The sequence below is a fragment of the Leuresthes tenuis genome, unplaced genomic scaffold, assembly GCF_036924035.1.
Source record: "Leuresthes tenuis unplaced genomic scaffold, fLeuTen1.0.hap1 SCAF_6, whole genome shotgun sequence".
Classification (NCBI taxonomy): domain Eukaryota; kingdom Metazoa; phylum Chordata; class Actinopteri; order Atheriniformes; family Atherinopsidae; genus Leuresthes; species Leuresthes tenuis.
The window spans coordinates 1,526,742-1,547,502 of NW_027325360.1; the positions used below are offsets into that span (position 1 = coordinate 1,526,742).

The window sequence follows — 20,761 nt, forward strand, 5'->3', positions numbered from 1 at the left end:
TCTTTGTGCCATATAAAGTAAAACTGACGTGACACGAGGTCAAGCTCAAGGATAGATGATAAAAGAACATAATAACTTGATAAAGTCTCATCATCACACCAAGCAGAGGAAATATTGATAATATTTGTGGAAATATTAACTAGTTGAACAACTTAAGTGTCCCCGAATGTCCAATTTAATCAAATATGCGACAAAACAGCCGAGAAAAACAAAGATAAATCTCTTTTTAACAGGACAAAGTTGGGAAATTCTGAATTTGTTCCTCTACACAAACTCGATCAAATAGGTTTCGCGCAAACCTGAGGCTCGCTGTCACCTTTTTGCATTTTCATTCGTTATAATAACATTTTTTGTGTTATTTTTCTTATTCGACATTTTTAAAGTTGTTTCCGGTTCGGGATCAGATGGGCTGAGGCGCACTGCGTAACAAGAAAAAGGCAGCACCCATCACGGACAAACCGTGAAAGCTCCAATCATCATTTGGTTGAACCGAAGGATCAGAATAAACAACGATGCGCTGAATAGTTTTGTAGCTCCGCTTCCGGTTTGTAACTGACGGTTTCTCTGAGTCCACTTATTGCGGACTTGTTTTTCTCGATCACATAAAACTGACCCGTAAACCATGTAAAATCAAGTATTTTAGCTTTAAAAAAACCTGAACAATGAAGTTAGGAGAGCTGAGTTTTAAGCCAGCAGGAGAGGTGCATTGTGGGAGTTTGTATGATTGAAACAGCGCCACAGGGACGCCTGCGCTGAGTAGGGGAAATGCAGGGGAAGTTTTTTAGTGGCGTATTTCATGAAGAGTTTTCATAAAGTGTGTAAAGTACACTGCAAAAGTCCTCATTTCTTTATTTATTCCCATAAAATCAGGAAACAGCTGCAGAGATTCACTGAAACATGTTCAAACCTGAACATAAACCCAGAATCTGAGGCAGAAACAGAGTTTTTATCAGTTCTCAGCAGCTTTAAAGTGAATCTCTGGTCTGAGCTCCTTTATTCTCCAACACAGCCTGAACCCTCTGAGACAAGCTTTCTGTCATTTCTTTAAGGAGTCTTCAGGAATAGTTCTCCAGGCTTCTTGAAGGACATCCCAAAGCTCTTCTTTGGATGTGGGCTGCCTTTTGTTCCGTTCTCTGTCAGATGATCCCACACTGCTTCAATAATGTTGAGGTCCGGGCTCTGGGGAGGATTCATCCCTCCATAAGACCTGTTGCCACTGATTTTCAGTCCACTTCTTGTGTCATTTGGCACAGCTCAGCCTTTTCTCCCTGTTTCCCTTCCTTAAGAACGGCTTCTTGACAGCTGGGACGTCCATCACACTTTTTTATTTCTTATCATTTCAATCATCAATTTTTAAACATTTTTTCTGATCAAAATGTTTTTGTATTATTTTATTTTAGTATTAATGTAATTAACATTCTTTTTATGGGGAAACTGCTCTGACTCAAAGACTCTGACCTTGCAGAAGGGAGGAGTCCTTGTGCTCAGATAGCGTTAAGCTAAACTCATATCTGAAGCTGTGCTTTGTCTATTATGCACACAAGGACAGTTTATAAGGTGATCTGCTCATTCGTGGAAGCTTCCTGCTTTGTACGTCTCTGGAATAAAGAAACTTGGACCAAGAGCTCACTCACTGATTTATTCCATATAACTGATCCTCAGGCTGCTTTAGGACCAGGACATTATATATATATATATATATATATTATATATATATTTATAGGACTAGGTCCTAAAGCAGCTGTTCTATCAATTTTATATCCAGGTACATTATTTAAACTTCAATATTATCTTAAATATCCAACTTTTTTTGGAATGTGTTGCAAGCCTGAAATATAAAACTGGACGTGAAAAGAAGTTTAAATGAAATATCTCAGGTTTTCCTCTCATTCTCAATACGTTCTGTCATTCTTCTGTGGCCTTCATGACCTTCCTCCTGAACATCCTGATGAAGATCCAGTTTCCTGCTTCAGTTTATGTGAGAACTCGAGCAAAGAGGAACATCTGAAGCACAGAAATGAGTCCAGGCTGAAAACAAGTAAACGACTCGTGGATAAAAAAACAGACAAATTGTTTATTTTAGTAAATAGTGTGAGCTTTTCACTGCTGTACAACACTGGCATCTGTAGTTGGCACTCTGTAAATGAACAATCCATCCAAAAAACAGAATTCACCTCCAACATTAAGTTCCCCTGCGTCAGGATCATTTCTTCTTCTTCTTTTTTTATCTTTTTAAAGTTTTATTAGATCAAGAACTCAAAAGATTAGCGGCCTTTGGGACACAATGTACAAAGAAAACCAAAAAGTAAAACAAAAAGCACAAAGCAAAGCCACAACGGACAGCCGAACAACTGAAAACTACAGGAACATGCAACACACGGCGATTTACACGGAGTCTGCATGCAAAACAGCACTGAGCAGAGGCTCACATACACCCACAGACACAACACATCCACAGTTTCTGGAATAACAGCGCCTCCCGAACACCGGTCCGGGCAGGCGCCGCTTCACCCCCCTATCAGTGCAACCCAACTGATTCTAGAGCAGCCATGGGTGTGATTAAATGTCTCTAGAACCAGAGTGAGCCATTTCAATTTGGATCAAGGTTTTAGAAATTACAGCACGGACGCATACATGGAAAACAAGTGTTTTCTAGAGTAAAAACCACCATTTTCTAGACCTCGGTCCTTCACCAACATCCCTGGCGACGTATGTTCGAACAGAGCAACAGAATCTGGAGAATTTTCCACAATATTAGAGAAGAGATTCTAGACTCGGGACACTTTCTATAAAAACCTTGAAAGACAAAGAACAGAAAATGCATACATCCATACCGACGTTTTTCTAGGAATCTAAATTTTTTTGAGAGCGCGCTCTAGAGTCGGAGTGAGATAAAAACGCTCGTTCTAGAATGTGAAGCTTTAAATTTCTTAAATTTTGACAAAATCATTGTCAACATTATGGAATATTCTGGAATATTTAAGTCAGCATCTTCTGTATTTTGGAGCTGTTTTTTTTTATCTAAAAAAGAAAGGAATGTACTGGTATTGGATCCCGGCACTCAACGTGTCCAACTTCTAGAACCGTGTACAATTTGTTCAGGTTTCCAGAAGATTTTTCAAGAATCTGAACGTGATAAAGAAAAAAAAAAGAAAAGAAATATGCATATTTATTTGTAACACTCCAGAACACTCTTTCTAGAGGATTCTAGAGCTTATCCAAGAAATAAATGTGAGTCAGAGTCAGTTTCTAGAATCAGAGCTTAAAGTGAAATGTTCCCGTTAATTGAAAACGATCTCGAGTCTGAACAAGATGTTCCACATGTTCCGCTGTCTGGAATATTCTCAGATTCTAGAATGAGAAACACCTTCTCCAGCTATAGGAAAGCTGAAAGACACTCAAATGTGAAGTTCTATTCTCTTTCTAGAATTTCTTGCTAATCTTGTCAATCGGAAATTAGTTCTAGAATAAAAAGTAAAATTATGAAGTAATTGATAGAGTTTATGACCAGACTAGATTTGTTCTAAAATCCAAATGTTTGAGATCTAAGATCCCCAAACAGCTGGTTCTCATGTTCTCAAGAGACAAAGAACATGAGAATATTCCAGTTTTTATAACCTTAAATTAATTTTTGTGTCAATTTAGTCAATTGAAAAAAAAAAAGTATAATTTAGTCGTAACGAATTCAGTGAACTGGAACTTATAAAAACACAAATGAAAGCCAAATATGTTCTAGAATATGGATTCCACAGTAATCTTTGGTTCTAAAAACACATTCTGGAACATGGATTTAATACCAATAATATTCTGCATCATTAAATCCCAGCTTCTAGATTCAGAAATATGTGTAAAATGATCTAAAACTGACATTCGAACGAGCAGAGTGGAAACAAACAAAATAAACTCCGTTCTAGAGTTCGAGCGCCTGGATGCCAACACCAGTCCACAATCTGTCATTTAGGAGATCGTTTTGGGAAATCAAATCTAGAAAAAGAGAAAAGAAGAACACTTAGGCACTATACAGACAACTCTAGACTGATAACACAGAACAATGTTCACAAGGATTAGAAACAAAACACATCTGGAGAAGAGATGAAGATCCAGAATATCAACTGATTCCCGACAAATGAATTGGGTTCCAGAATAATAATAAGAATGAGGCGTAAACTCTGTCCACTGAAATCTTATTCTAGAACAGTAATGAAATAAATGGGCAGTTCTAGAGTCCCAGAATCAGTTCTAATGATCTAGAACATAAAATAAATTCAGATTTAGAAAATCTTTAATGAAACAAGCAACAAAATTCAACAAAATGTCTGAAACCGTCGCACCTGATCTGACCCTGAAAATCCAGAAAAACATTCCTGAAGAGCAGGTGATGAACAAAAGGACCCCCCCCCCCCTACACATTTCTTTGCCCCAGTCCAGATTTGCGCTCTAATAAAATTATGTTGGGTTCCCACTTCAGGAGTATTCAAGTCTAAAGTTCGTCTTCTGTATTTTGGGAACCTAAAAAGTTGGTTGTGGAACCGAGAGAAATCGCAGAACTAGACTCAGAAATCACACAAATGCAGCCCAGGTTTGTTCTAGAACTAGAAAGCATGGACTCAGACTCAGAGAAATCAGGTTTTTCACATGCAGCGCATCTTTTGATGGTAAAACTAACTCTGGGCGACACAGACTTCAGATTCTGGAATCAGCACAAAAACGACCTCGAAAACAAAGTGAGACGAAGGAGCAGAACGCTCTTGAACCCTCCCACCGGACTCAGAACGACAATGAAAACCTCGGTCTGTGATCCAGAATCAGGACGTGAAGGACTCTAATGCTCTAGATTTGATCCCTTAGAACGAAAATACTCATCTTTAAAAGATTCTGCTCCAGATCCGGTCACTCCAGACATGTGACTGGATCCGGAGCAGGACCTTAAGCTTCTCCAAACACCCTCAGACTGGACTCCATTTGACCGCGAAATGTTAAGATTGGCAGAAAACGGCCAGCAAACATAAATCCTCCCACACGCCTTCCAGGTCTGAAACAGCCAAGAGGGTCAGAAGCAGTTTCCAGAAAGCAAAGAACAGAACAAAGCGGATATCAACATATAGACAGAAAGGCGCCTGTACAGTGCAGAGATGTGAGGGCAGGAACACTGTACACCCGAACAGCAGCAGAGGGGCGGATCTCTATAAAAACAGGGCCTATGACATGTGAGGTGAAATATTCAGGCTGTCGTTTTACTTCCTCTGAGGGAAACCCAAAAAGAAAAGCTCTGATTTTGACCTCCCACAGTTAAATATCAGGGTTTCTAACACACTGCCGTGCAGCTGGAGGTGGAGTTAAAGACATTAGAGTCACATCCGTGAGCAGAAGCTGCCGTGGAAACGATATACGAGTGAAACAGCAGCAATAAATGTCACTTTATAGAAGCGAACGGATAAAAATGACCTTAGATGTGCTTACAACTACATTCTAACGTGTTTTAAAAGCTGAAGAAGTGGAATATCGTCAGCATCTCTTTTTTTGGCACAGATACGAACATGTTGAGTTTAGTCTGAACCACAAAGTGTTTGGATGCAGAGAAGCAGCTGAAGGTGGAGGGTCGGCACACCGAATGGCTCCCGTCCCGTCATTAACCCCGACGGACCCCGGCGGCGCCGCCCCGCCGGCTGCAGATCACGCAGGATCCGTCAGGGTTTCAGGAACCGTTTGTATTCCATCTACAGGATGCTTTCCAACCGTGAGAATCAGACGAAAACGATGGGCGATGGGTGAGCTGGAGCTGGTCTGTGGGGCTCTGTCTGGATATTTTCCCGTTTTAAGGCGTCTCATGAAGAAGAACGACTCTCCTCAGTCGGGCTGTTGAACCCTGGTTGTGTTTTGGGGTTTCGTGGTGGGTCAGTGCGTCTCTAAGTCTTCTCCGGCCTTAGGAGGTCTTCACCAGGTCGTAGACGTAGATGTGGAAGTCGTCGTCGAATTTGATGAAGTAGACGGAGGGCTTGGCTTCCACCTGGTGGATCACCATTCCCGAGCGCTTCCCGCCATCCTCCTTGGCGTACTCCACCTGTTTGCCCACCAGGCTGTCCACCACCTCGCCGGGCTCCCGCTCGGCCGCCACGTTGTCGTCTGCAAGCACAAGAAGAGAGAAACGGTCACGGCGTGGCTTCACACCTTCGGGCGGCGGTCCGGCGCCACTCACTGGAGTCGGGCATGATGCGCAGGTCTCCCTCCTTGTAGTCGTCCAGCAGCTGGTACATGTACAGAACCGGGTCCTTCTCGTAGGTGATGTAGAACCAGGACGTCATGATGGGCGCCCGGGCCAGCACCATCCCCCGCCACTCCTCCTTCGGCCCGTCCTCCGTCTCAAACATGTGCTCCACCGCCTTCCCGATCATCGTCTCCGCCAGCAGCGAGTCGCTCAAACGGGCCGGAGCTGGACCAATCAGAGAGAGAGGGGGGTTACATCATCAGACCGATTTCTGACCCACCCAGCTGTTTTTTGGCTGAAATAATCTAACTAACACAGCTGGAAATGACCCAACCATGAAGGTTGGTAACAAAGTGCCTAAAGATCCAGTTTAAAATGGCTTCTTTGCTAAGTTGTCTGTTCTGTGTCGACACAACACTGGTTCATCCCTTGAGTTAGGAGCCTTTTTTCTGCCTGAATGGGTCAAAGGTCAGAGTTAAGTGGCTGAACAAAGAAAAAACACTGAAAATGCTCAGGAACAAGGACTGAAGATGAGGGAAAAAGCAGAAAATGTCCAAAGAAAAACCGAAAGAGCTTCAGAAAGCTGCAGAACTATTGATCAGGACACTTTAAAGGTTTCAGAAAGCTGCAGAACTATTGATCAGGACACTTTAAAGGGTTCAGAAAGCTGCAGAACTGTTGATCAGGACACTTTAAAGGTTACTGAAAGCTGCAGAACTGTTGATCAGGACACTTTAAAGGTTTCAGAAAGCTGCAGAACTGTTGATCAGGACACTTTAAAGGTTCCAGAAAGCTGCAGAACTATTGATCAGGACACTTTAAAGGTTTCAGAAAGCTGCAGAACTGTTGATCAGGACACTTTAAAGGTTTCAGAAAGCTGCAGAACTATTGATCAGGACACTTTAAAGGTTTCAGAAAGCTGCAGAACTGTTGATCAGGACACTTTAAAGGTTACAGAAAGCTGCAGAACTGTTGATCAGGACACTTTAAAGGTTTCAGAAAGCTGCAGAACTGTTGATCAGGACACTTTAAAGGTTTCAGAAAGCTGCAGAACTATTGATCAGGACACTTTAAAGGTTTCAGAAAGCTGCAGAACTATTGATCAGGACACTTTAAAGGTTACAAAAAGCTGCAGAACTGTTGATCAGGACACTTTAAAGGTTATAAACTCGCTACAGCTAAACAACACGTAAATGATGCAGGACTCTTAAACGGAGCTCTGTGGTCAGGTCAGATGGCGGCTCCTCACCCACTTTGTCGGGCAGCACCTCCAACCCCACCACCCGCTCGTCGGTGTACAGCTCCAGGCCGTAGATGCAGTCGAAGCCGTCGTATTTGATCAGGTAGAGGGAGGGGTTAACAGGCACCTGGTCCAGGACCGTCCCCTTCCACTGAGATGACTTACCTGAGGAGGCAGAGACGCATTAACATCACAAACCCACTGAAGCATGCTCTGATAATCACTTAGTCAAAAAGGGGAGAAATAACCCCAAAACACCCCTGAAAAAAGAATCTCCAACTTACTGCCCTCCTTCCAGATGTGCTGAATCCTGCAGCCAACGATGTTTCTTCTGGGCTGAGCCAGAGTCTTACTGGGACCAACACTGGTCCTCTGTTTCCTGCAGGGATGGAGGGAAGAGAGGGAGTAAAAACTTTAATCTGACCAGATGTTTGGAAAGTGTTGAAGTGAATCTTTCCGAAGAGTCTTTGCTGCTAAACAGCGACACAAACAGAGCACTTTGCTCTCAGGCTGCAGGTTTCCTTGTGGTTCCCAGAGTTTCTAAAAGCAGAATGGGAGGCAGAGCCTTCAGTTATCAGGCCCCTAAAAGCAGAATGGGAGGCAGAGCCTTCAGTTATCAGGCCCCTAAAAGCAGAATGGGAGGCAGAGCCTTCAGTTATCAGGCCCCTAAAAGCAGAATGGGAGGCAGAGCCTTCAGTTATCAGGCCCCTAAAAGCAGAATGGGAGGCAGAGCCTTCAGTTATCAGGCCCCTAAAAGCAGAATGGGAGGCAGAGCCTTCAGTTATCAGGCCCCTAAAAGCAGAATGGGAGGCAGAGCCTTCAGTTATCAGGCCCCTAAAAGCAGAATGGGAGGCAGAGCCTTCAGTTATCAGGCCCCTAAAAGCAGAATGGGAGGCAGAGCCTTCAGTTATCAGGCCCCTCTCTGTGGAACCAGCTGCCAGTTTGGCTTCAGGAAGCAGACACCCTCTCTACCTTTAAGATCAGGATGGGAATTGGATCAGAGAGAAGTTTCAGTGCAACATATCGGTTTCCTTAGCGAGGAAACGCTTAATTGGCTCTGAATGAACTGAATATCTGGAAAATAATGTATTCGATTTGATTGTATTACAATGAACTGGACTCTATAATCTGCTTGAATCCGACCCTACGAGCGGCTTGAATCCGACCCTAAAAGCGGCTTGAATCCGACCCTACGAGCGGCTTGAATCCGACCCTAAGAGCGGCTTGAATCCGACTCTAAAAGCGGCTTGAATCCGACCCTAAAAGCGGATTGAATCCGACCCTAAGAGCGGCTTGAATCCGACCCTAAGAGCGGCTTGAATCCGACTCTAAAAGCGGATTGAATCCGACCCTAAAAGCGGATTGAATCCGACCCTAAGAGCGGCTTGAATCCGACCCTAAAAGCGGATTGAATCCGACCCTAAAAGCGGATTGAATCCGACCCTAAAAGCGGATTGAATCCGACCCTAAAAGCGGATTGAATCCGACTCTAAAAACGGATTGAATCCGACTCTAACAGCGGATTGAATCCGACTCTAACAGCGGATTGAATCCGACTCTAACAGCGGATTGAATCCGACTCTAACAGCGGATTGAATCCGACTCTAACAGCGGATTGAATCCGACTCTAACAGCGGATTGAATCCGACTCTAAAAGCGGATTGAATCCGACCCTAAAAGCGGATTGAATCCGACCCTAAAAGCGGATTGAATCCGACTCTAAGAGCGGCTTGAATCCGACCCTAAGAGCGGCTTGAATCCGACCCTAAGAGCGGCTTGAATCCGACCCTAAGAGCGGCTTGAATCCGACCCTAAGAGCGGCTTGAATCCGACCCTACGAGCGGCTTGAATCCGACCCTAAGAGCGGCTTGAATCCGACTCTAAAAGCGGCTTGAATCCGACCCTAAAAGCAGAATGGGAGGCAGAGCCTTCAGTTATCAGGCCCCTAAAAGCAGAATGGGAGGCAGAGCCTTCAGTTATCAGGCCCCTAAAAGCAGAATGGGAGGCAGAGCCTTCAGTTATCAGGCCCCTAAAAGCAGAATGGGAGGCAGAGCCTTCAGTTATCAGGCCCCTAAAAGCAGAATGGGAGGCAGAGCCTTCAGTTATCAGGCCCCTAAAAGCAGAATGGGAGGCAGAGCCTTCAGTTATCAGGCCCCTAAAAGCAGAATGGGAGGCAGAGCCTTCAGTTATCAGGCCCCTAAAAGCAGAATGGGAGGCAGAGCCTTCAGTTATCAGGCCCCTCTCTGTGGAACCAGCTGCCAGTTTGGCTTCAGGAAGCAGACACCCTCTCTACCTTTAAGATCAGGATGGGAATTGGATCAGAGAGAAGTTTCAGTGCAACATATCGGTTTCCTTAGCGAGGAAACGCTTAATTGGCTCTGAATGAACTGAATATCTGGAAAATAATGTATTCGATTTGATTGTATTACAATGAACTGGACTCTATAATCTGCTTGAATCCGACCCTACGAGCGGCTTGAATCCGACCCTAAAAGCGGCTTGAATCCGACCCTACGAGCGGCTTGAATCCGACCCTAAGAGCGGCTTGAATCCGACTCTAAAAGCGGCTTGAATCCGACCCTAAAAGCGGATTGAATCCGACCCTAAGAGCGGCTTGAATCCGACCCTAAAAGCGGATTGAATCCGACCCTAAAAGCGGATTGAATCCGACCCTAAAAGCGGATTGAATCCGACTCTAAAAACGGATTGAATCCGACTCTAACAGCGGATTGAATCCGACTCTAACAGCGGATTGAATCCGACTCTAACAGCGGATTGAATCCGACTCTAACAGCGGATTGAATCCGACTCTAACAGCGGATTGAATCCGACTCTAACAGCGGATTGAATCCGACTCTAACAGCGGATTGAATCCGACTCTAAAAGCGGATTGAATCCGACCCTAAAAGCGGATTGAATCCGACCCTAAAAGCGGATTGAATCCGACTCTAAGAGCGGCTTGAATCCGACCCTAAGAGCGGCTTGAATCCGACCCTAAGAGCGGCTTGAATCCGACCCTAAGAGCGGCTTGAATCCGACCCTAAGAGCGGCTTGAATCCGACCCTAAGAGCGGCTTGAATCCGACCCTACGAGCGGCTTGAATCCGACCCTAAGAGCGGCTTGAATCCGACTCTAAAAGCGGCTTGAATCCGACCCTAAAAGCAGAATGGGAGGCAGAGCCTTCAGTTATCAGGCCCCTAAAAGCAGAATGGGAGGCAGAGCCTTCAGTTATCAGGCCCCTAAAAGCAGAATGGGAGGCAGAGCCTTCAGTTATCAGGCCCCTAAAAGCAGAATGGGAGGCAGAGCCTTCAGTTATCAGGCCCCTAAAAGCAGAATGGGAGGCAGAGCCTTCAGTTATCAGGCCCCTAAAAGCAGAATGGGAGGCAGAGCCTTCAGTTATCAGGCCCCTAAAAGCAGAATGGGAGGCAGAGCCTTCAGTTATCAGGCCCCTAAAAGCAGAATGGGAGGCAGAGCCTTCAGTTATCAGGCCCCTAAAAGCAGAATGGGAGGCAGAGCCTTCAGTTATCAGGCCCCTCTCTGTGGAACCAGCTGCCAGTTTGGCTTCAGGAAGCAGACACCCTCTCTACCTTTAAGATCAGGATGGGAATTGGATCAGAGAGAAGTTTCAGTGCAACATATCGGTTTCCTTAGCGAGGAAACGCTTAATTGGCTCTGAATGAACTGAATATCTGGAAAATAATGTATTCGATTTGATTGTATTACAATGAACTGGACTCTATAATCTGCTTGAATCCGACCCTACGAGCGGCTTGAATCCGACCCTAAAAGCGGCTTGAATCCGACCCTACGAGCGGCTTGAATCCGACCCTAAGAGCGGCTTGAATCCGACTCTAAAAGCGGCTTGAATCCGACCCTAAAAGCGGATTGAATCCGACCCTAAGAGCGGCTTGAATCCGACCCTAAAAGCGGATTGAATCCGACCCTAAAAGCGGATTGAATCCGACTCTAAAAACGGATTGAATCCGACTCTAACAGCGGATTGAATCCGACTCTAACAGCGGATTGAATCCGACTCTAACAGCGGATTGAATCCGACTCTAACAGCGGATTGAATCCGACTCTAACAGCGGATTGAATCCGACTCTAACAGCGGATTGAATCCGACTCTAACAGCGGATTGAATCCGACTCTAAAAGCGGATTGAATCCGACCCTAAAAGCGGATTGAATCCGACCCTAAAAGCGGATTGAATCCGACCCTAAGAGCGGCTTGAATCCGACCCTAAGAGCGGCTTGAATCCGACCCTAAGAGCGGCTTGAATCCGACCCTAAGAGCGGCTTGAATCCGACCCTAAGAGCGGCTTGAATCCGACCCTAAGAGCGGCTTGAATCCGACCCTAAGAGCGGCTTGAATCCGACCCTAAGAGCGGCTTGAATCCGACCCTAAGAGCGGCTTGAATCCGACCCTAAGAGCGGCTTGAATCCGACCCTAAGAGCGGCTTGAATCCGACCCTACGAGCGGCTTGAATCCGACTCTAAGAGCGGCTTGAATCCGACCCTAAGAGCGGCTTGAATCCGACCCTAAGAGCGGCTTGAATCCGACCCTAAGAGCGGCTTGAATCCGACCCTAAGAGCGGATTGAATCCGACCCTAAGAGCGGATTGAATCCGACCCTAAGAGCGGATTGAATCCGACCCTAAGAGCGGATTGAATCCGACCCTAACAGCGGATTGAATCCGACTCTAAAAGCGGATTGAATCCGACCCTAAAAGCGGATTGAATCCGACCCTAAGAGCGGCTTGAATCCGACCCTAAAAGCGGATTGAATCCGACCCTAAAAGCGGATTGAATCCGACTCTAAAAGCGGATTGAATCCGACCCTAAAAGCGGATTGAATCCGACTCTAACAGCGGATTGAATCCGACTCTAACAGCGGATTGAATCCGACTCTAACAGCGGATTGAATCCGACTCTAACAGCGGATTGAATCCGACTCTAACAGCGGATTGAATCCGACTCTAACAGCGGATTGAATCCGACTCTAAAAGCGGATTGAATCCGACCCTAAAAGCGGATTGAATCCGACCCTAAAAGCGGATTGAATCCGACTCTAAGAGCGGCTTGAATCCGACCCTAAGAGCGGCTTGAATCCGACCCTAAGAGCGGCTTGAATCCGACCCTAAGAGCGGCTTGAATCCGACCCTAAGAGCGGCTTGAATCCGACCCTAAGAGCGGCTTGAATCCGACTCTAAGAGCGGCTTGAATCCGACCCTAAGAGCGGCTTGAATCCGACCCTAAGAGCGGCTTGAATCCGACCCTAAGAGCGGCTTGAATCCGACCCTAAGAGCGGCTTGAATCCGACCCTAAGAGCGGCTTGAATCCGACTCTAAAAGCGGATTGAATCCGACTCTAAAAGCGGATTGAATCCGACTCTAAAAGCGGCCTGAATCCGACTCTAAAAGCGGCCTGAATCCGACTCTAAAAGCGGCCTGAATCCGACTCTAAAAGCGGCCTGAATCCGACTCTAAAAGCCGCTTGAATCCGACTCTAAAAGCGGATTGAATCCGACCCTAAGAGCGGCTTGAATCCGACCCTAAGAGCGGCTTGAATCCGACTCTAAAAGCGGCTTGAATCCGACTCTAAAAGCGGCTTGAATCCGACTCTAGAAGCGGCTTGAATCTGATTCTAAGCGGCTTGAATCCGACTCTAAAAGCGGATTGAATCCGACTCTAAAAGCGGATTGAATCCGACTCTAAAAGCGGATTGAATCCGACTCTAAAAGCGGCTTGAATCCGACTCTAAAAGCGGCTTGAATCCGACTCTAAAAGCGGCTTGAATCCGACTCTAAAAGCGGCTTGAATCCGACTCTAAAAGCGGCTTGAATCCGACTCTAAAAGCGGCTTGAATCCGACTCTAAAAGCGGCTTGAATCCGACTCTAAAAGCGGCTTGAATCCGACTCTAAAAGCGGCTTGAATCCGACTCTAAAAGCGGCTTGAATCCGACTCTAAAAGCGGCTTGAATCCGACTCTAAAAGCGGCTTGAATCCGACTCTAGAAGCGGATTGAATCCGACTCTAAAAGCGGATTGAATCCGACTCTAAAAGCGGCTTGAATCCGACTCTAAAAGCGGCTTGAATCCGACTCTAAAAGCGGCTTGAATCCGACTCTAAGCGGCTTGAATCCTTTGAAGTGTCTTCAGAGGACATTTCTTGTGATTTGTTTTATGAATAAAACTAAAAGATAAAATTTCTTGGTGAGAAATGTTGGAGAAACTGAGCGGGGACGGCGCAGATGGCGTTGTTTCCAACCCGAGTCACTCGGTGCGCCCCCTGGTGGAATCCCCCGGTAACAGACACAGGAAGCAACATGGGACTAAGGAGCAGATGTGTCCGGGTCTGACCCACCTCCAGATGTTGGGACGGTTCATCTTCTGGAGACTTTTTACACAAAGCAAGTCATTCACACCTGACTGAGCCCGACTTCTGGGCCGGTTCTGCTTAGTTTCTGACTGGACTGAAGCTGGAAGTTGGTCCTCATTTGTGTCACTTTGGCTAAAATGGGTCAAATGTAAGAACAGAAAAGTGAGAAGAACTTACTTGTGCGAGTTCTTCTTCTTCATCATGTTTGCAGACACACCCGAATGTCCTGAAAGACACACAGCGGACCGGTTACATCCCGCCACACCTTCAGACTCCGTTTCAGCGCTCCTCGGCGGTAACTCACCCCCGTCTGCTCGGGGCCGCGGGGCCGCTGGGCTCTTGAATGGGGTCTTCATTCATCCACCTGTGGGGGGGCAGCCAGTGAGGCTGCCGGCCTGGTGAGGACGGAGGGGGGGGCAGGAGGGGGGAGGGTGGGGAAAGGAGGGAGGAGGAGGTGGGAGTGAAGGAACACCAGGAATTAGACTGGGTCCTGGAGGCGGCGCATGCAGGCCCGGGACAGACTAACGCCTGGAGCAGCGGCGGCAGCTTCTGACTCGATGAGGAAGCGGCGACTCGACTCTGGGGAGAGAAACAGCTTCATTGGTCATCGGCTCTTTTATCGCGATGATGTCATCACACATTTTCAGCTCTGAAACAGTCTAATTCCTGGCACCTGGAAACCTGAACCTCCTTCAGATACATCTGGAACACAAAAAGCTTTTCACACATCAGGGACAGAGCAAACTGCTGGGCTCCACATGCAGCCGCGTGACCTTTGACCCGCAGTAATCAGGCTGGTCTCACACTTCAGACTGAAGAATGACATCACAAAGGATGGATCACATGACCCGGCAGCGTCTGTCTCAGATTAGCTGCTTCTTTTACCACCTGTGCGACTGGTTTGGGTTCTTTTAGTTCTTTTAGTGCACGTGACCAAACACGCCCACGACCTTCATGCTCGTCTTCCATAAACATTTACCTGAGCCGAGGTCAGCCGGACCCAGATATGGCTTTTCAGTCCACTTCTTGTGTCATTTGGCACAGCTCAGCCTTTTCTCCCTGTTTCCCTTCCTTAAGAACGGCTTCTTGACAGCCACCCTTCCATGGAGCCCATTTCTGATGAGGCTTGGGCCAACAGTAGATGGATCAGCTGAAGGTCCAGATGCATCTCTCAGGTCCTGTCAGGTCACAGCTGGATTTTTTCCTCTTTCTTAAGGACATCACTTTCAGATCCTGTTCATCTGCTGGAGATAGTTTTTTAGGCCTGACACTTCTTCTTTTGTCCTCCACTTGTCCAGTTTCCTCAAATGTTTTAAGGACACACTGCACACCATGCTGAGATATGCCAAGTTTTCAGCTAATAGCTCTTTGGGAATCACCTTGTTGCTGCAGAAATCCTATTTTCTGTCTGTCAAACTGTGTTTTCTTTGCTGTTTTTCATAGATGCAGCTAAAGAAATGGGAACAAATGATGTGTCTTTGTGACAAAGTGCCTAAAGATCCAGTTTAAAATGGCTTCTTTGCTAAGTTGTCTGTTCTGTGTCGACACAACACTGGTTCATCCCTTGAGTTAGGAGCCTTTTTTCTGCCTGAATGGGTCAAAGGTCAGAGTTAAGTGGCTGAACAAAGAAAAAACACTGAAAAAGCTCAGGAACAAGGACTGAAGATGAGGGAAAAAGCAGAAAATGTCCAAAGAAAAACTGAAAGAGCTTCAGAAAGCTGCAGAACTGTTGATCAGGACACTTTAAAGGGTTCAGAAAGCTGCAGAACTATTGATCAGGACACTTTAAAGGTTACAGAAAGCTGCAGAACTGTTGATCAGGACACTTTAAAGGTTTCAGAAAGCTGCAGAACTGTTGATCAGGACACTTTAAAGGTTTCAGAAAGCTGCAGAACTGTTGATCAGGACACTTTAAAGGTCTCAGAAAGCTGCAGAACTATTGATCAGGACACTTTAAAGGTTTCAGAAAGCTGCAGAACTATTGATCAGGACACTTTAAAGGTTTCAGAAAGCTGCAGAACTGTTGATCAGGACACTTTAAAGGTTCCAGGAAGCTGCAGAACTATTGATCAGGACACTTTAAAGGTTACAGAAAGCTGCAGAACTGTTGATCAGGACACTTTAAAGGTTTCAGAAAGCCACAAAAGGATGAAATGTTCTTCTAATGTTCTTCTTCAGGTCCCAGCGGGCAGCAGAAAGAGGCTCATTTGAATAATAACTCAGGCGGCAGGAAGCAGAAGTTCTGTTTTAACCAGGCGGCAGTTGGCTGCAGAGACAGTTCCACTCCAGATGTTTGCAGCTGGAAGACAACAACCACAACTGCAACAGACCGCAGAGCTGCTGCAGCGCCGGGTCCGACCCGGTACCGCCACACACTTCCTGTTCAGGTGTCTGCTCTCTTTACCGTTCTGGAGAGACGGGAGGATGGATCTGATGGATCTGATGGATCTGATGGATCTGATGGATCTGATGGATCTGCAGGTGATCGGGTCAGACAGCCAGAGTTATGAGTAGAAAACTCCACGTTTTCAGCCTGAACTCAGCATCGATTGAACCCAAAGATGGATTTACAGCCACAGTCTGCAGATTCAACACATTCACATCATAACGTTCGGTTTCTTTGAGAAAGGAAACCGAAAGCAGATGAAAAATGTTTCCCTCTCACAGTAAACTGAGTCATTCCTCTGTCAGACACATTCAGCAGCACCACAGAAGTTTGTGAACCTTGAAACCATCTGTTTCTGCCTTCTTTTAAGGGACAATGACATTTTTTTTTTTACTTTTCAAGGCCTGCAGGGCTGAGATAGTCTTTGGTTTCCAGCCCTGCACGACATCCTTTTAAATCAAAGGCAACATATCATGTAAACTCCTTCTTCCTGCTCCTGGGAGCAGATATATCAGATATATATATTATATATAGATATATTAAACATATATCAGGGCGTCTGAGGTCACCAGCAGCTGTAAAACTCCCCAAAAACACAACCCTGGGATTTATTTAGTTCCTCTTTGTGTGAAAGTTCCTCATTTAATGAGCCGTTCTGATTTTAATTCCTAAAGTACGTCGCTCCTTAAGTTGGCTCCGCCTCCTCTGCTAAGCCCCGCCCCCTCACCTCCACCCTGCTGGACGGATGAAGCCAGCTTCTGGTGGAAATGTTCTGCTGTCAGCTGCACTGAGGAGCATGCATCTTCCATCCAGCAGCAGCCTCAGAGGATATAAGAGCCCAGTGGATAAACTATATCTGAGGCTAATGTTCCAGCAGAGTTAGCTAAAGACTGTGAATGTGCAGCAGACACTTTTCATCCCACTGTTTTAACAACTTGGTCCAGTTCAACGCTGGACTGAAGGAACTGAGCCACAAAGAGGATCAGTTCCAACTCTCAGAGCCTGAACTTCAGAGCAGGGAAATGGAAGCATCTGAGAAATAACTCCTCATGGTTTATTTACCGATTTATTTCTTCCTTTAGCAGCAGCTAATGCTAACAGCTCAGCTAATGAAATAACTCCTCATGGTTTATTTACTGATTTATTTCCTCCTTTAGCAGCAGCTAACGCTAACAGCTTAGCTAATGAAATAACTCCTCATGGTTTATTTACTGATTTATTTCTTCCTTTAGCAGCAGCTAACGCTAACAGCTAACGCTAACAGCTAAGCTAATGAAGATGACGTACACCAACTTCTAAGGAGTTACTGCTGTTCCTTTCTGAAAGATGAACATTATTGTTCCCACATTACTTTGTTAGCTGAAGCTTTCTAGCTGAACGGTTCCGTTCTGTAACTCAGACAACCTGCAGCTGTGTTTAAGGTGTGTTTCCAACCTGCAGCTGTGTCGACATTTGTTCTTATTTTCTAGCAGAAAGAAGCTGAAAAACAGTGAAAGTTTTTACTTTCTGTAATAAAACTTCTCTGACATTTTGAATCATTTCTTTAAAGTTTCACAAACCTGCGACAAACTCTATCAATTAATATGAAAATCAAACTGTGTGCACGTTTAACCCAGTTAGTTAATAATTAACCTCTTGAATCATCTGATCCTCTTTAGCATGAAAACCTTCCATCTGAATAAAGTGGAAACATTTTTGTCTCGGCCTTCAACTAAAGTATTTTTCTTGCTTTTTAAATGTTTTGGAGGTTTCATTTGGTGGTTTAATGTGGTTTAAACAAACATTTCTGTTGATTTTGACTTTATTTTGGTGAAACAACCCTGATAATTATTTCTAGAAAAGAGCTAATTCTGCTAATGGGGGAAGTTTTAAGGCTGCTGAGGTTAAATTCTGCAGGAAACTGCATCATCCAGGTGACCTTCACAGCTCAGCGAACAGATTTGTATCCAAGCACACCTAAAAACTGCTATTTTCCTCATGTTCACAGGCTGCTGCATGAGCCAGCTGAGGCAGGAAGGACCAAAACACGTCATTTTACCATGAAACTAAACAGAAAATACACGATTGAGAGGTCAAAGGCAACCAAGCAGAAGCCTGTTTAATTCGACTCTGAGAAGCTTCGTCTCACACAGGAACCCTGAAATCATGTCTAACTGGATCTTTGGACCCTTTAAACTTCAATTTAACCTTTTCAGGGAATCAGAGTAATTACCAGAAAGGAAAAACTATGTTTTTGTTGTCTCAGAACGGAGAATTTAAACCTCCAGAAGGAGCAGATCCTCTGAAAGAGGTGACCAGTGTTTCTACAGCAGCCCAGAAGGGACAAACCACACAGAGGCTCCAGAGGGTTTATGGTCAGTCTAAGAGATGCTTCAGATGCCAAATGTCTGACAATCGTGTTAAATTATCGTAAATACCAACAGATCAGGTAGTTACTCGTCCATGATGGACAGAAGAAGAAGTGTCAGGCCTAAAAAACTATCTCCAGCAGATGAACAGGATCTGAAAGTGATGTCCTTAAGAAAGAGGAAAAAATCCAGCTGTGACCTGACAGGACCTGAGAGATGCATCTGGACCTTCAGCTGATCCATCTACTGTTGGCCCAAGCCTCATCAGAAATGGTCTCCATGGAAGGGTGGCTGTCAAGAAGCCGTTCTTAAGGAAGGGAAACAGGGAGAAAAGGCTGAGCTGTGCCAAATGACACAAGAAGTGGACTGAAAATCAGTGGCAACAGGTCTTATGGAGGGATGAATCCTCCCCAGAGCCCGGACCTCAACATTATTGAAGCAGTGTGGGATCATCTGACAGAGAACGGAACAAAAGGCAGCCCACATCCAAAGAAGAGCTTTGGGATGTCCTTCAAGAAGCCTGGAGAACTATTCCTGAAGACTCCTTAAAGAAATGACAGAAAGCTTGTCTCAGAGGGTTCAGGCTGTGTTGGAGAATAAAGGAGCTCAGACCAGAGATTCACTTTAAAGCTGCTGAGAACTGATAAAAAACTCTGTTTCTGCCTCAGATTCTGGGTTTAAAGCTCAACTCCTCACCTTTCTGCTGCTGTATTTACTTCTCTGTTTGGATCAGGACCTTCGAACCATTTCATATTAAAACCAACTGAGGAGCGACACCAGTCAAAACTTTTAAGGCCCTTAAAGCTGCTTTAAGACTCTGGGGCCCAGAGGGTCTGGCCCCAGGGCCCAGTGTGAGGTGGAGCCGGCCCTGCTGCCCCCCCCAGCTGCATGTTTCCATTGTGCAGCCCAGCTGAGCAGGACTTGCTGCTTGTTTTGGTTGATGATGGTGATGATGAAGCTGCGCAGCCAGAGGTCACGCTCCTCTCCAGCCAGCCGTTACACAACCGGCCGCCGCTCACGCCAAATATGCAAATATGCGCACAGCTAATTGGTTTCCACCCGCAACGCGGCGGCCATGTTGCGCCAGTATTTACAAAAAGCCGCAGCGGTGCAAGAAAAGGCGCAAGCGAACAAAGGGAGAGGGGAGGTCTGCTGGGGGAGAAAACGCGGCGCACAGCCCGCTGCTCTGCGGGAAAACCTCGGCACGGACACACGGCCGGCAGCGGCCGCGCTTTGGGGGCCCCAGGGGCCGCACTTACTTACCGATACAGCGATCAGCGGCGCCGCATAATCCCGATCAGCCGCCGAAGCTCCAAATTGATCTGCTCTGCCTCCGTTTGGGTTTCCGCTGCGTCAAGTTAGCTGCGCAAATATGGAGGGAGGCGGGAAAGTGGGCGCGCCCTTCACAACAAGAGCTCCGCGCAAAACGCGACCTTTTCCTGGCTTTTTCTGCAAAAAGGAGGACTTTACTGGTTAAATACTGACTGGGAGACACGGGCCGTCGGGCTCAGACAGAAACCTCCAACTCCCCGTCGTGCAAACTCCCAGAAACACCGGTCAGTCAGAAATGTTTCATCCTGGTGGTCTTTTTCAGAGGCGGAAATGTGCAGGGGGGAGTGGGGGTGAAGGCTCCCCTCCTTTTGGAAGTACAACAGTGGTTCCCCTCATTAAATCATCGTTAACTTGACTATTTCACCTTATATAAGTGGGGAAAAGTGGGTGATTTTTAACCCTCAGCAGGAGTAAACAGGGCTGAGTTGGTTTGAACTGTTTCAACAATGTTCAAAGCATCTCTAAATGTCGGAATTAACACGTATTAACAATTAAAACCAAAAGGTTTGAGCGCTGAGATGTGCCCAGACTGGTGTTGGGGACATAAATGTCTCATTGTGGGGAAAAACCCAGCCAAGAGTTTTCAAAGAAAACCTTTAACAGCGAGATTTCAAACGCCTGCAGATTAAAGACAGTCAGAGATGAACTGAAACTGTAAATGGGACAAATGCTGAGTGTGGCCCAAAGTTCATGAAAGTAGTAAATTCAGTCGCCTGGTTTACATGCTGTGACGTCACTGATGACATCACTGGTGGCGCCTTGGATTCCACAAAATCTGCTGAACATTGGTTTCTGAACACATTTCCAGTTTTTTTTCTCTCATTTTTCCCTTTTTGATCCTTTTCTGAGTTCATGAACCCAACTATGAACA

General features: G+C 45.8%; 1 protein-coding gene and 1 non-coding gene across 2 annotated transcripts; both read right to left on the reverse strand.

The window, feature by feature from the left end:
• Positions 1-398: 398 nt before the first annotated feature.
• Positions 399-498, reverse strand: LOC140310854 (small nucleolar RNA U13). Its single transcript, XR_011916884.1, has one exon. It is a non-coding gene; the product is annotated as a small nucleolar RNA U13 (small nucleolar RNA).
• Positions 499-2,054: 1,556 nt separating this feature from the next.
• On the reverse strand, positions 2,055-19,911 carry spinb (spindlin b). The gene is given in 8 exon segments (XM_072387168.1): positions 2,055-6,123; positions 6,197-6,430; positions 7,455-7,610; positions 7,730-7,824; positions 14,002-14,050; positions 14,129-14,153; positions 14,155-14,403; positions 19,822-19,911. Coding segments are annotated over 7 exon segments (789 nt in total). The 5' UTR covers positions 14,185-14,403; positions 19,822-19,911; the 3' UTR covers positions 2,055-5,923.
• Positions 19,912-20,761: the final 850 nt, after the last annotated feature.